The sequence below is a fragment of the Rhipicephalus microplus genome, chromosome 5 (assembly GCF_043290135.1).
Source record: "Rhipicephalus microplus isolate Deutch F79 chromosome 5, USDA_Rmic, whole genome shotgun sequence".
Lineage (NCBI taxonomy): Eukaryota > Metazoa > Arthropoda > Arachnida > Ixodida > Ixodidae > Rhipicephalus > Rhipicephalus microplus.
This window is the reverse complement of record NC_134704.1, coordinates 40,563,456-40,579,254: the sequence shown is the minus strand read 5'-3', so window position 1 is coordinate 40,579,254 and position 15,799 is coordinate 40,563,456. Positions and strand designations below refer to the sequence as shown.

The 15,799-nt window shown below is 45.8% G+C and overlaps 1 protein-coding gene across 1 annotated transcript in view; it reads right to left on the bottom strand.

Moving 5' to 3' along the window:
• The window catches only part of LOC119174680 (protein FAM107B), a 161,491-nt gene extending 145,975 nt beyond the window's left edge, over positions 1-15,516 (bottom strand). Inside the window, exon 1 of the mRNA XM_037425705.2 lies at positions 15,446-15,516. Within this exon, the coding sequence (XP_037281602.1) occupies positions 15,446-15,493 (48 nt within the window). The 5' untranslated portion in view covers positions 15,494-15,516. The remainder of the gene's footprint in view (positions 1-15,445) is intronic.
• Between the last annotated feature and the right edge of the window lie 283 nt (positions 15,517-15,799).

The following is a 15,799-nucleotide window of genomic DNA, read 5'->3' as shown; positions in this document are numbered from 1 at the left end:
CAATGAGAGCAGTTAGCTATATTCATTGGCTCCTGACTTGGCAATCAACTTGCAGCTCATGTAACCAAGGCGTGACGAAACCACTGCAGTGGCCGTGGTTCTTGGAGACACGTTTACCAGGTCACACTCGTTAGTCATTGTACGGACCGACAGCCCTGCCTGTGACACTTGTCGTGGAGAAACAATTGCTCGTCGGATGTGCATCTTCCGAAAACGCAGCTCAGAGTCGCAGCGTACTACGCCCAGAGAAACTCGTTATTCGTTAAAAAAACTTTATATCCAGACACAACATCAACAACGACAACAACAACAACAACAACAACAACAAAGAAGAAGAAGAAGAAGAAGAAGAAGAAGAAGAAGAAGAAGAAGAAGAAGAAGAAGAAGAAGAAGAAGAAGAAGAAGAAGAAGAAGAAGAAGAAGAAGAAGAAGAAGAAGAAGAAGAAGAAGAAGAAGAAGAAGAAGAAGAAGAACTATAGCCGCCTAAACTGTGCAGCTTATCATAGGTGGCCTAAAATTGTGAAGCACTAGTGAAATATGTTTCGCGCTTAAGACTCGGTCGGGCTCGGACTCGCCAAAATTTTTTTCTGAGCTGGGCTGACTCGGACTCACACTCACAAAAATTTTCTTCATTCGGATTTTGAGTCCGAATAAGTCGGAGTGAGTCGACTCACGAGTCCGTTATTCTAGAATTAGCTTTTTCGATGATGGTATCAATGCTCTTCAATACCAATATCTCACGTAGTCGGTGCTCCTCTTGACGCTTTCTAATTAGTACCTTCAAATACGAGTTTGAAGTGGCGGCGAATTTGCAAGGACATTTTTTTAAAGATGACAGCATTTGAAATAATCATCAAGAACTTTTCTTGGTGATTATTGGCGGGGGAGGTGAAGTGAGAGTTGTCGGGGGATGTGAGTACAAGGTGCCCTTTCCTGTGATTCACGGCTCTGATCAATAAATATTGAAATGGTGTACGATTGATAGTGCTTTCGAATACTTGTGAGTAGATGCGAGTATAAACATGAGTCCAGGTAAGGCTCACAGTAATGCCGAAGATGAGTATATAGGGCCATTTGTTGGCATACATAAGTGGAACTCCCTCAGACTCACTCAAGAAATATATATCTTGCGCTTTGGACTCACACACTCACTAAAATTTTCTTCTACTGGACTCACTTGGTCTCAAACTCACCAAAATGTAACTCGCATAAAAACTCTCTTAGACTCAGACTCACGTCTCGATTTGAGTCAGAATTAGTCCGAGTGAGTCGACTCATAGGTGAGTCCGCCGACCTATGAAGCTGACGCACCCCCTTCGTCAAGCTATTGCTTTTCTGTGTCTACTTTTTTTGTAAGTCTTTTCAGCTATGCATACGTCTTGCAAGTCTTTTCAAGCATTTCTGCATTGTTTTACGGCTCTTTACTTGACACACTGTCAAAATCTGGGGGGCGTTTTTATTAGCTTCGAGAGAGACAGAAAGAACTTTAAAAAAAAATTCCGCCATATCCACGAAGTGAATGATGATGAGTGGGCGAAGCTCCGGAGGTAAACCCGGTAAACCATGAATCCTCTGTACATTTTGCCCACTCGATTTTATTACATCGCTCCCCCTAGCGTACGTCGCCGCACTAAATCGAACGATTGCCTTCAACCAATGACACGCGCCATATGTGACATCATTCCTATTTTATAAGGTCTCGCGTCTTTCATCAACTACAAGTACCGCTTTCTAGTTTATAACATCTTGCATCTTTTCATCATCAGCTACAAGTACCACCATCTAGTAAACACTACAAGAACTAAACGAGAGGTGGCTACATACAGGAGACGGTACCGCCATCTAGTGAACACTGCAAGAACTAAACTAGAGGTGGCTACATACAGGGGACGGTACCGCCATCTAGTGAACACTGCAAGAACTAAACTAGAGGTGGCTACATACAGGCTACAGGGGACGCACAGCCCACGCCCTAAGGAGCTTCGCCCCTAATAAGGCTCCCTGGTTACCGCGAGTGGAGCCTGTCGTCCAGGGCTCCACTGGCTATTGCAGCTCATCGGGACTGGTCAAGAGTTTCCCATTGTTTTCCCAAGTCCAGTTCAAGTGTACTTGAAAAGAAAATTTGGTAGCTGAAAGAACAGTGCCAGCCAAATACTTCCACCCGCGGAGAGACAACGTAAGAGGACAACAAACTTTTCAGGCAGCAAAAATAATAATAACGATAGTTATTTTACGCCAACCGAGATCGAAGTAACTAGAATAATAAGAATGGGATGGAGCACGTTTGACAAGTACTCTCAAACCATGACTGGTAGATTGCCACTATCCCTCAAGAGAAAGGTATATAACAGCTGCATCTAGCCGGTATACTTAGCTACGGAGACGAAACCTGGATATACTTACAAAAAGGGTACAGCTGAAATTGAGGACGACGCAGCGAGCGATATGGAAAGGAAAATGGTAGGTGTAACCTTAAGGGACAAGAAGACAGCACAGTGAATTAGGAAACAAACCGGGCTTAAGATATAGTCGAAATCAAGAAGAAGAAATGGATATGGGCCGGGCATGTAGCGCATAGGCAGGGTAACCGCTGGTCATTAAGGGTAACTGACTGGATTTCCAGACAAGGCAAGCGTGTTAGGGGGAGACAGTAAGTTAGGTGGACAGATGAGATTAGGAAGTTTGCGGGTATAAAGTGGCAGCAGGATGCACAGGACCGAGTTGACTGGCAGAACACGGGAGAGGCATTTATCCTGCAGTGGACATAGTCATGCTGCTGCTGATGATAATGATCGTGACCTGAAACGACCGACAACATTGGCACTGCCACACGTTGCGACCTGTTTACAGAGTCAAATTACCTAATCCTGCGAGACATATCAAGGCGCTAAGATTCGAATCGGCGCGAAGAGGCCGAACGAATAAAAGAGATCGCCAAGGAAAGGGAACTCCAATCTCGCGCCAGAGATCACGCCTTCAGTCCGCGCCCGCAATTTTCCTTAATCATAAAAAGGTCACCGCCACGCCTCGAGGGGCGCCGATTTTCGCATCTCCTCTCTCATCTTATCGACGGCTCCGCTAGATGTACTACGCCCTCTCTCCCAAAACGCCCCACGAGGTCCATACACAAAATGTCCGCCAAGTAATCTGGAAGTATACACAAAATGTCCGCACACGCGCAAAGCGCTACCGACAGAATTCAGATTGCGTGGCGAGCTTCGACCGGGTCTTGTCTCAAGAGTAAAAACCGCTGTCCCTCTTTCGCTCACCTTACTGTCCCTTTCGAAATTACTTGCGCGACACCGGTACGTGGAATCGCAATCGCACGCGCTAAATAAACGATAATCGCGGTCTGTCGTCTGTTTGAACTGGCTACGTCGAAATTAAAGAGGACTTGTTTTTTCGACCACGTGCGGGACTCACTGGAGCAGGTGGAGAGAGAATCATAGAGAGAGAGAGAGAGATTTGAGGAGACTGAGAGTGCGGATGCCGACAACCAGGGATGGCGAAAAGAGAACTCGGCGACACACATTTCGAATCGGCGCAGCTCGGTGCCACGGCTGCGAGGAAATACGAAATGCCTCGCGCAGTTGGTTGCGATACGTACATGTGCCGAAACGCATGCGCAGGCAGCGGTAGACAGGCAGGCTCGCTCGTGTTTCGTCATTCAAGCGTCGAGTACATCTGAAACGGCGGTCGTAATGGGTTTTCTAACTACTCCGCCACGAGCAATCTGTCTTTCCTCCTCTTCTTATGTTATTTATTTTTAATTTTTTTCCTTTTGCTCGTTCCTGTCGGAAGAATGAAGTTACAAGAAACCATACGGTAGTGTGCGACTATAACGTTGCGGCCATACAAATTGGTTCCATAACGAGCCTATCATTAACGGTAATACCCGGCATATATATAATGTCTAACGAAGAGGGCATATTTGGACTCTTACTATATATGCGTAGACGTCGCTGTAAGAGAGGTACGTTTATTCGAAATGGAACTACTCGATGATAGCTACAGGCAATAATATCGGTGGTGGAAGAAAGCGAAACAAGGAAAACACATATAGACGGGTACCTGAAAGCAGCTAACAAAACTTAAAGCCGAACGATCCGTCGAGAGCAATATTACGATGAAGTTGGAAAACTGTAATGGACTAAGATGTACTATACACAGAAAGTGTAAATTTGTAGAAGGACGGATTTAGTGACAAGGACGGCAGAAAACTTATTTCATTGCATTTATGATAACACACATGAGAGCAAGGACGAGAGTTCTATGCTGGCTGTGGCGGTTGTATTCCTATGGTCAAGGAGTGAACTAAAGAAGTGGACAGGATGAACGGCTCGTTTTTACGATATACATAACATAACAAAACCAACAAGAAATGAAGCCTAGTAAGTTATAGGTAACGTTATTTGTAATATTTTGACTACATTGCAGTAATTATGGGGTAAATGTAAAGAAATTACATTGAACCTAGTGTGTTGGGTTTAGGACAATTAGGTGACGTCGGGTGGTCAGAATTAGCAATATATCCACAATTACAGCATGCTTCATAAATGCATTGTGATGCGGTAGATGAAATTTGTTAATTAAAACAAAAGACTAATTCTATTTAATACTGCTTCCTTTAGACCTTATAACTAGGTATTGTGACAACAGCCTTGCTTCTTTTTCACTAACTTGAGAGGAAGTTACTTGCCATAACTGCGACATCATACTGAGGTTTGCCGTAGTGGAGTGCTTCTGAAGTTTTGACCATCTGGTGTTCTTTAGCGTGCATTGTACAATACGATTGTTTGCGGCATGTCACCTCCATCTAAATTCGACCGCCGTGGATAGCAGCGATCTCGCGACTAACTGGTTAGCCGCCGGTAACCATGACCACGACACCACCGTGGCGAATCTCGTTGCTTTGTTAAGGTAGCATACCACCCATTAATTCTAGACTGGTTGACATCTCTGCCTTTGCTTACCCTCCTGTTCCTTCCGTCCTTCGTTCGCTTCTTTCTAGTTTAGCAAAGTTAGCGTCGTTATTGTTGTAATTTTATGGCACGGGAGATCACGTCAGCTAGTTCGCGAACGGGTCTCTACTTTCAAAGAGACCACATTCAGTCGCTATATATGTGCCAGATAGCCACGGCAGCAGCGCGTCGTCTTCGTTTGCCCGCGCATTACCAGGAACCAAGGACCTTTGTACACCGATAAAAGGCACCCTATTCGGCCGGTTCGAGTCGACCATGTAATGTAGGCGTACAAAAACATTAGTTCAAGTGGCAGCGGGCAGTCTTCCGTCAACGCTCGCGTCCTGAACACCTGTAGGATGACCAGATCTCCTCCACAGTGTCGGCAGAACCCTTTTTTTCAGGAGCATGCATCTATAGGACAGGGGTGAAGGGAGTTTTGGGGGAAGTGGAGCGAGTTGAGGGAGAGGCGGATATCCAGAAGAGCCAGCCCTTCTCACACGCTGACTTGCCATGATGGACATCGTTAGTCAAAGTGTGTAACGTCACGAGTTCGCTCGCAATCCTGACGGGCGTTTCACGCCAATATACGGAACCTGAGTGTGCTAATCAATCTGTGTAGAGTCGGAAAGAAATTCGGAAGTACACGGCATTTCCGCCTCAAAGGCGAGCCTGCAACAACGGTCGTGCACTCCCGACTGACGTCATGGGCCAGGTAGCCGCTGACTGTGTTTCTGAAAACACACACATATATATATATATATATATATATATTTAGGTGACTTCCGATGGCTTCAGGTAGACGACTTGCCAAGTCACACGCACGTCCACGTCATTCGCTTAACGAACCTTCAACTCCTAATGTGTTTAGTGTTTAGATTAGCCAAGAAAAAAAATACAGTTCGAGCGGGAACTGGTCAGCACGAAGCTCACACAGCAGGCGCTTCGCGGTTGTATGGACGAAGCCTACATTTTTTCTTAGGTTGTAGTCGGCTATGAAACGGAATAGAATTGAAAAAAAAAACGTTATTCAGCTCCACCAGAACGTGAACTAGCACATAGCGGATTACATGCTATGTACCATAGTCCCATGCACCATAGCCCCATGTCGGGAATACGGTGCATAGAAAAATAACATCCATTCTTCTAAAAAACTTAACCCCCCCCCCCCTTCTTTGCCCCCGCCACCGCAGACCGGACGGCCATGCATGTCCCGCAGTTGCATCCTGAGTGTCAACGGTCAACGATGTCTTGTCACTACATAACCTCTAACGACAGAGCGGCCTTCGGCCGGCGCCAAGCTAGCCGAACGTCTGTCTATCATGCATCCCGTTGTGGATCATTGCACAACCACAGCTCGAATCGATGGAACGTTCCCTTCCTCTAAACGACAAAGAGAACCACACTTGGCCCCAAGGGGTTCTAGCAGTGCAGTCTGTCCAGCGTATGACTCGCTTAGGCGAGTGAGAGGGCTCATACTATATGTGCGATTCAAAGCACTGTTCATTCCGTGGCTCGCCTCTGGCATGCAATAACCTAACTAGCAGCACTCGCAGCCAATCAACAATAGCTGGGACAGCCGTCCTTGGCTTCGCAAATAAGGTCGGCTGGGCTAAGCCACCGCTGCGTTGCTTAGAGCGTAGGCCGAACTCGTATGCACAGAGGGGGGCCAGGATTGATTCTGATTACTATACCGAACAGTCTCTTATTCCGTTCTTTTTTTTTTTTTCGAGTTTGGCCACGCGTAACGGAAAGGGGCGGCTTCCGCAACTGTGAAGGCTTGGAGTCACTGATTAGGAGCAAATCACAGGGATTAGCGTTAGCGATTTGCGGTTAAGTGGAAACGCCGAGGGCGAAGTGTTTATGGTTTGGCGCTGACAGCACGCTGACGCGTACGTATAACTGTTTTTGCGGAATGAACGCGTGCTTTTTTACGCAACGCTCAGGGAATGTGCCTCACGTTACCGCACCACCGGTTGCTCAAGAAAGCTGCAGCGCTCTGCTGTTGCTGCCTTTAAAGGGAGATCGCTGGTTTGGTTTCAGGACACGGTGAATGGAGTACGTGAACGGAACACGTAAAAGCTTTGGGCACACTTTAAACAACGTCACATGATCAACATTTTACAGGAAACTTTTCTACCTGTCACTTTGGCTTGCTTCGACGTGAACCCTCCCGTATTAATCCCGACTTCCTAATGAAAAGAAAGCAGAGTATACATAGCTTTGCATATCGATCCTGGCATGCAGTTCTTGTTTTCTTATTTGACTGAGTAGGCCTATGCAAGGATAGATCACGAAAACATGCTAAGGTCATGCGATAACTTGGGCTTGTCTTTCCTGTGCCCATTTATGCTTTATTCTGATATAATTGGGGGTATTATTTGTGAACAAGTTTAAATGTGCTAAAGAGAATATAAAAAATAATCGTGTAGCGACAAAAAAAAAAAAGCTCCAAAGGGCTGACTGCCTCCATTGGAACGTCAAGGCAGACTGACTGTCATAGAGCGATTCGGAAAAAACTACACAAGCAAAATGAGTAGCTGCCTCGTACAGTTGTGAGCAACAAGATATGGAACAGTGAAATTAGCTTCCAAAGGTCCTAAACACAGATTGCAAGGGCAGGAGTGCTCGTGACACCAATTTCCAAGCGCAAAAGTATCACTGCCAGTTCTGCACATTCCATTCATATAAGGGCATTAAAAGTTATCGCTGAATAAACATTAATTCGGTGTTCCAGCTCATACTGCTCAAGATAGTGCATTGATCAGCATCATAGGTGTGTGCAAGGGTTCTTTATAGTAGCGTAGCCAGAAATTTTTTATCAAGGGGCGGGGGGGGGGGGTTTCAAGAATATTTTATGTATGCTCGTGAGTGCCTTTGAATGTGCGCGTGTATATATACGCAAGCAAGATTGAAACACTTCAAAGTATCTGACCCCCCCCCCCCCCCCTGCCAGCTACGCTCACGGTTCTTCATTAGGAAGGGTTGGAAAAGCAGAAATGAAAAGGGGGCACTGTGGTGCCCCCCCCCCCCCCCCCCCACACACACACACTCTTCCCATCCCCGTCCCGCCGAGACCCTTAGGATTAGAATGCAGTGTAAAGAAGAATCGGGGGAGGGGGGATAGGTCAGCCCTACCTCCTCTGCCTTCATGTGCGCACATGCAAGATCTGGCTGCATGGAAGCGCGCGTAAACGGAAGTATACGGGTACATGCGCATTATCACCGTGCACAGCTCCAATTTGCTTAACACCAAGGCGCGTCGTAACGCCGTGTATCAACCTTGGCAAGTTGCCTTGTAGGGCAACTCTCCGATCGCAATCCTGGCAGCAGCCGAACTCAGAGAGCGGTTCGGCTTCGGCGAGTCTCTGCCACCCGCACAGTCGTATGCACCGCCTTTCCACTACGTTCTACCGAGCAGCGACGCACATAACGTTAACGCGCTCTCTCACGGAGCTCATAAGAGAAACAGCGGCCATGTCGCGCGAAAGCGGTGCAAGGTCGTTGGCGAGCACAAACTGCGACAAGCCGGCAGGGCGCGTGTCCTTGGCTCGCATGGCTGCGAGCCTGGCCTGCGCGACAAGTTCTTTGGTGGTCACCCTCCCTGCCATATCCCAGGGACATCGACTTCGCGACCCAATCAAACAAAACGGGGTTTGTCTCTCTCTCTCTCCGATCCCCTCCTTACTTAACACCTCCGCGTTAATTGACTCAGTCGGCCCCGTCTTTCCTTCCCCTTCTGGATACAGGGCAGGTCTCGTGTGAGCCGAAGGAGCCCCGGCGCATTCCTGGCGCCGCGGTGTCCTCCATTAGTCGTGGAGCATCGTTTTCGGCATTCCTTCTTCGCTTCGTTTGTCGTCGCCGCTGGGCTTGCCGGGCGCGTGCCTTCCGGTATGGTATACGTAGTCGCGCCCCACTCAGTGTTGCGCAACGAGGCAGAGACGGCCAGAACATTCGCACTTTGCTCCGTGTTTCACTGCGGTGGAACCATGGATATACCAAACAGGTACACAACTGACGTAGATAATTATACCTCACAGGTATACAACTGAATTAGCAGTTCGTAAACCCACTCACGCAAGTTCTTCGTCACAGCTGGCTTTGACCAAAGACATTTGTCGGAGAAAATAAGTTTTAAATGTCTATCTATAATGCGTCATTGGAGAAGCTAGGCGACGAAGGCTATTTTGAACGTTTTTGAAAACATCCGAGATGGAGAGGCTAGTGCATCAATCTGTGCAATTAGTATTGGTAGTATACTGTATTCTTATTGATGAATAGTGATCGATTGTGAACGACTGGGTACTAGTTCTTCTCCACTCTTTCTTTACTTTCATCTCTTTTAGCTTCAATATCCGCTTTCTCGAACTACAGTGCGGTACATCGGGCTTATCTTTCTGATTATTATACTTGTTTTCGTATTGATGAATAGTGATCGATTGTGAACGACTGTGCGCTAGTTCTTCTCCACTCTTTCTTTACTTTCATCTCTTTTAGTTTCAACATCCGCTTTCTCGAACTACAGTGTGGTACATCGGGCTTATCTTTCTAAATAATATACTTGTTTTTCACTTCTACACAGTTTTTTTTCTCACTCATTATCGTTCGGGCCGTGTACGCCTCCTCCCGTCACACCTTATTACTTATTTGAACACAATGTCATATTGTGTATTATTGCTCAACAAAATATTTCCAGTGATTCTTTATTACGCCTGGTTTCACAAAATCGCGAATTCGTGATTGAAATCCACACAACTTAATACGCAGAGAACGAAAGGGTCGCTCCAGAATGGCATTCGGTCCTAAGACGATGAATAATTCTGCTATAGACTGCATCGAAAACGTGGCCGCAGTGGATGGCGTCATAGGTCTCGTACGTGCAACAGAAACTGTTTGTGCACGAGGGAACAGAACTGATGTAACTGGTTGCACAAGTGGCACGCATTTATGCATGGCATAAGGCTATAACCTTGACTCAAGTGCAACTTGTGGGTATCATTCCATCCCATCTCGCAATCGTACCCGCTCTCTGTGTTCGTAGTGAGTTAGCAGCTGTCAGAGGAGATGAGCGCAAACAGGCGAAACACTATCTTGGTGCATGCCTAAGTCTCCTCACACCCTTTCTGTGACCTATGCGTCGAAAGCGATGATGTCATAGCAAGCAAAGAAAACACAGAACTTTAGCGACGAGTCGCGCTTGTATGGCAAGGTTTGAGTTTGAGGAGTGCCATTTTCTTGAAAAATTGTGCCTACTATAGCTGTGCGGCCTCTTTAAAATGCACTGGTGAGCTTTGCACATACACAGAAATAAAGAAAGAGGAAGAGAGGTAGAAATCAACCGCGTGGAATGTGGTGTCAGCCGTCCTCTGGACTATATATATATACTTTGACAGTGCCCAGTAGCTTTCACTGATTGTGACAAGGAAATAGACTGCTGGCCAAGAGTCCGTCACAATGAAGCTCTCTCAGATCAAGCACAGGCCGTTGAGAAGGCCCTCGATACAGTGGTAAGGTACTCACGACGTGGGAGCCAACTGCTTCAAACTAAGGATGCACCCCTGTTATAAGTACAGCATGCACCCCTGTTATAAGTACAACTCTGCCCCACCGCGGTGGTGTAGTGGCTAAGGTACTCGGCTGCTGACCCGCAGGTCGCGGGATCGAGTCGCGGTTGCGGCGGCTGCATTTCCGATGGAAGCGGAAATGTTGTAGGCCCGTGTGCTCAGATTTGGGTGCACGTTAAAGAACCCCAGGTAGTCGAAATTTCCGGAGCCCTCCACTACGGCGTCTCTCGTCATCATATGGTGGTTTTTGGGACGTAAAACCCCACATATCTATCAAATAAATACAACTCTGATTGCGTCACGCGTGATACTTTCTCAGCGCAATTTGCGGACGTGATCCACGCACGAAAGTGACGCAAGCATGAACATCTTATTTTCACGTTACTAGAGCAAGGCGCGTAGGTTATATGGTTACGTAGATGTAAACATTTACACCAATACGTGTTTTCATGAAATGCGGTTTTAGCGAATGACTTCCTAATCGGACAGAACTTTCGTGAAGTTCAGTGGTCGTTATCGGGGGTCTATGTCACACCTCAGTAGCGCGAGAGAAAAGAAACCAAATAATGTACTCAATGTGCAATGCAAATTGTGTACATAATCTTTATAAATTTCATAATTTCTTAAAAAACTCTTGCTCGTTCCTGTTCATAAGTTTCACAGAAGGTTTCAAAGGCATTCCGACTGTTGCAATAAATCAACAAGGAACAGTTATCCCGTCAAACGTCAACACTGGCGAAATGCGTGGACATTAACGTTATGGTATTGATAATGTTGTCCTCAGCTTAGACTGTAGATAAAGCTGAGACAATAGCATCGCGACGAAGGAGAGTTGTCTTACAAGTGCTACGCGGGAATGCTATCTCTGAAAGTGCGAACTTCGCGAAAGGTGGGCAACCGCACAGACACACCTTGTAGGTGGAGGCAGCTTCCGATAATAACTCGCAGAAGTAGCAAAGTGGATCTATATACAAAGGTGTATGATGTGACGCCTTCAAGTAACATTAGCGAAACCATGAGTTTCAAATTGGGCGAGAAATTATGAATTATGGGCTTTACGACGAACGTTGTACCCCCGCAAGTTAAAAAAAAAACACACATGAGAAATACATGGGCAAGGGGGCCTTCACTTTAAGAATGAATGAACCCAGCCGCGATCTTTTCGAACAACATTGGCAACATCAGTTTACACGAACCCAAAATAGTAATCTTGCCTACATACATAAAACTAGTAGAGTCATAAAATAGCTCTAATTAGTAACTATATAAAACAAATCCTTAGATGGTCTCATGCACCCATATAAATGACAAGTATTTACGGTAACTGCGCCGCAATACAATAATGTTTTGCAAAAAAGCATTATTGTGTTGCAGTGAAGCGTACGAAGACTAAGAAAAAAAACAGTGGCATAGCAATGGTGCCTAAAACGTATTATTGCTGCATTGAGCCTGAACTTGACCAATACTAAATATATAACTGCTCGTCGACATCAATCACTAATAATCTTGCTAATTTATTTTTTGCTCTTGGGGAGATAAATAGTCTAGCAGACACTAATCTGCGAATTTGTGCTCGAGTTTAATACCTTTTTAAAAATTATCTATACAGTTTTTCATTTCTGTAGACCATGTAAATTAGTACACTGCGCTCTTGATAGCAGGGTGACGACTTTCTTGTAAAATAAACAAAAACAGTGACGAATTAACTGCTTTATTCTGGAACTTACAGCAGGGTACAAATGTCTGCGTAACGATCAGCCAATTTCGAGACCTCGCATTTGGCAAGCTTTTCTGAGCCAATGACCACATATTTGAGCGACAGTGAACCACGACTTGGTCTATTTTGTTCAATGCACTAAATTTGCACCGCAATTGTGATTTGTAATTTCTTACCCTAATCCCTAAGCGCGTGTATGGGTCCCAGAACTGCTTATATAATGATACTAATAATATCCAGTGTTCTACGTGCCAGAACCACGGCATGATTATGAGGTCCGCCATAATGGAGGGCTCAGAAAGTTTCAACCATCCGGTGTTATTTAACATGAATCTATATATAAGTAGACGGTCGTAGGCTGTCCCAGGTTCAGCCACGGCCGTGATCGAACCCGTGACCTTCTGTACAGGAGCCGATCATCTTAACAATTGCGCCACCAATGCGAACATAAAAAAAAAAAACATATCTAGCCTTTTCCCATCGAAGAGCTACAATAGTGCTAAGTCACTTTTGCACTTGCCAACGCAATGCGGCGACTGGATGACGGCCTCTTTCTGTGCAGGTGCTATTACAGCAACGTCCGCATCCCTCGATAGCCCACAAGGCAGTGAAAGCCCTCTCGTGTTTCCCGAGAAAGACCGGCTTGTGTGAACGCCTCTGACATGCGGTGGAGTTCTACACGCTGCAGTGAAATTATTGACACTCCCTCTTTTTTTTTTCGTTTCCCTCTCTTCCCTCTTTCTCATCTTTCTTGTCCCCTTCTCTAATCCCCCAGTGTAGGGCAGCCAACCGGATGTCTTTCTGGTTGACCTCCCTGCCTTCTCGCTTTTGTTGCTTCCTTCCTCTACACAGCTTGTGAGATTTAACGCCCTAATTAAAACCAAGAAAAGTTTTTCTCAGGGCTCGTTATATGCAACCACTAATAGTTATTAAGCGTAACCACTACTAGCCCTTTATGGCGTCGTCGATTATAGTAAAATGACGCAAAACAACTGTATAACATTCAAATTTAGACAGTTACAAAAGCGTGTAAAGGACGTACAAAAGCAACAGAGGAGGTGATGTCAAGAACATAACAAAATAACGCAAACAAGCTTAATGTGAACGAAAACAAACAAAGAAGGCGGACTAGTTAGCGTGATTCAGAGTCAATGAAGAAGCTATGCTGCTGAACTGTAGTTGGCATTACTCTCACGGAAGGTGTAAAGCTACCTTTATATAAGCAGGATAAAAAAAAAAAAGAAACCTAGATGTATAGTTCTGGAGCGTGTATTGGTTGCTTATTGAAAACAAGAATTTCCTTCTGCAAGTCATCCGAATCTTCTGCGTGAACTGCTTCGAGCACACGAATCATAGCAGCGTCGGTAAATGTGACAGGAAAACAAAGTAACAACCATACACAACACGAGGTACGACATATGAAGAAGAAAACAAGCAAGAATTGTAATGCACGACAATTGGCGACAATCTCCCTTTATCGAGCGGTTGTTAACCCCGGCCTAGCCAGAGAAAGAAGCGAGGGGGTCCCGATCTTCTCCCTCAAATTTTTCACTTCGCATACATGAATGCTCCCATGCAAGCCTCCCACCAGACTTCACGACCGCTTGTGAAAGAACTGTGCGAGACCGTGCTGCGTAGCCTCGAGCTGACTATTCATGCTTCTATTTCCTACTCCTCCTCTTTTATATCTCTTTCCGTTCTATTATTCTCCTTTTCCCCCACCCCAAGTGTAGGGTAGCCAACCGAGCCAAGCTTGGTTAACCTCCCTGCCTTTCCTCTCTATTTATCTCTCTCTCTCCCATCACCACACATCCCTCTCCCGCTAAATATTTTTCGCCGTGCCCACGGTTGTGAGCTATATATGGAATAAGCAGAACGCGCTCACTGATTTGCAAGAATTTGGATGAACTATTGTCACAAATCACAAGGTTATTACGTCAGGACAAATACCTTAACCGTTGAACAAATAAACATATATTTTGTGTAAATCATCAGCATCTCAGTTCTCAACATCGTACGCGTCTAAGCTGACTCCTTTATTCAGAAGAAGCGCTGGTAAGACAGACAGACAGAGAGAGAGCGAGATAACGATATGATATGCTGAGGGGGAGAAAGTTAACTTGAAGATAAACATTCTGCTTACTAGCATGCACTGGTTAATAGAATAAATACATACAAAATATGAAGAAAAAGAAAGATTTAAAAAGCACCCCCCCCACCCTCTCCTTCGCGTACACACGCCCAAGCACGTGTAATTGAAAATAGACATTCAGATAGGTGGCTTTTATGTACAGAGACTGCGCAGATTGGCTTCAAGTGTAATTAGCGACGCGCTCGAATATCGACCCAATAAAACACTGCTGTATATTCTAGCGATCCATGAAATGAATCGCTATAGAAGATACAGAAGCGTTTTACTCAATGAAATGAGAATAATAACCGCTAAATTTGGTTCTGCTTGCTTGTTTCTTATTTCTAAGCTACCTCCATCTGATTACCTTGCACCTGCAAGGTAGCCAGTTGGAGGCATGCATCCATGCAGTGAAACTCTCTTTTTATCCAATCTCCGTGGATCCCAGGCCCGGGGATGGTGTTCAAAAAGTGTTAACAGCAATTTCTCCGTCAGAACTAGCTCGTGGCATAATTCGCTGATGTTACGGCGTAACTGTGGCTGAAATGGCGCACGCGGAGAAGGGACAAACGACGGCGCGGGCGACAAATACGCTCCGTAATTCTCTTCCTAGGCATTGAAGGCTTCTTCCTTCCGTAATTCTTCCGTAATTCTCTTCCTAGGCACAGTTGCGACTAAGACCGGTCATGTCTGCGATTTGCGACCAGAAAAGCTACACGAGGCGACCGATGTTCACACCTACGTGCGACTTAGTACGCCTCGCCGCACAGAATTCACGTCTGCCCACGTATGGCTCGCATTGTCAATGCCCTGTAAGATTACCTGACGTCCTGTTCCAGCGCATCTGATTGGTTCAGACATTTGCGACTGCAGATGCGCGACTGAAAAATCGAGCAGCGAGCGACTGAGACAAAGCAGTCGCTTTGCGACCAATGAGGACATTTGCGGCCGGTTACTTTGTGACTAACTGGGTCGCGCGACAACTTGTAGCTGTGAACGAGCCTCCACATCTGCCGAGCAAGAGAGATCAACAACGCGTTTACAATAAACTTCAAGCTTGAAACAAACTCACAGTGCGTTCGACAAGTTGATTCACAAGACTGCGACGAAGTTCCTCCATATTCTCTGTCTGACCACTCGGGTGCCTCTCTACAGGCGTCGTCCACCTGTGACAGCCCGAGCCTCGAAGCGCGCAAACTTATCAGTCTTATCAGCTGAGTTGTACGTGCGAGCTCTTGAGGAATGCATTTTTTTTTCGTGGTATCTTAATCCTCCGGGCGCCCCTCACATGGACTGGACGTTATTCTTAGCTTGATATTTTCGTATTTTTTATTTTCAAAGCTCAAACAATCACAACGCGGCAAGCATGCGGTAAAGGGTAGCTTGCTTACACCATTATGTAGCTGATACGCCAGCTGTCGACAGA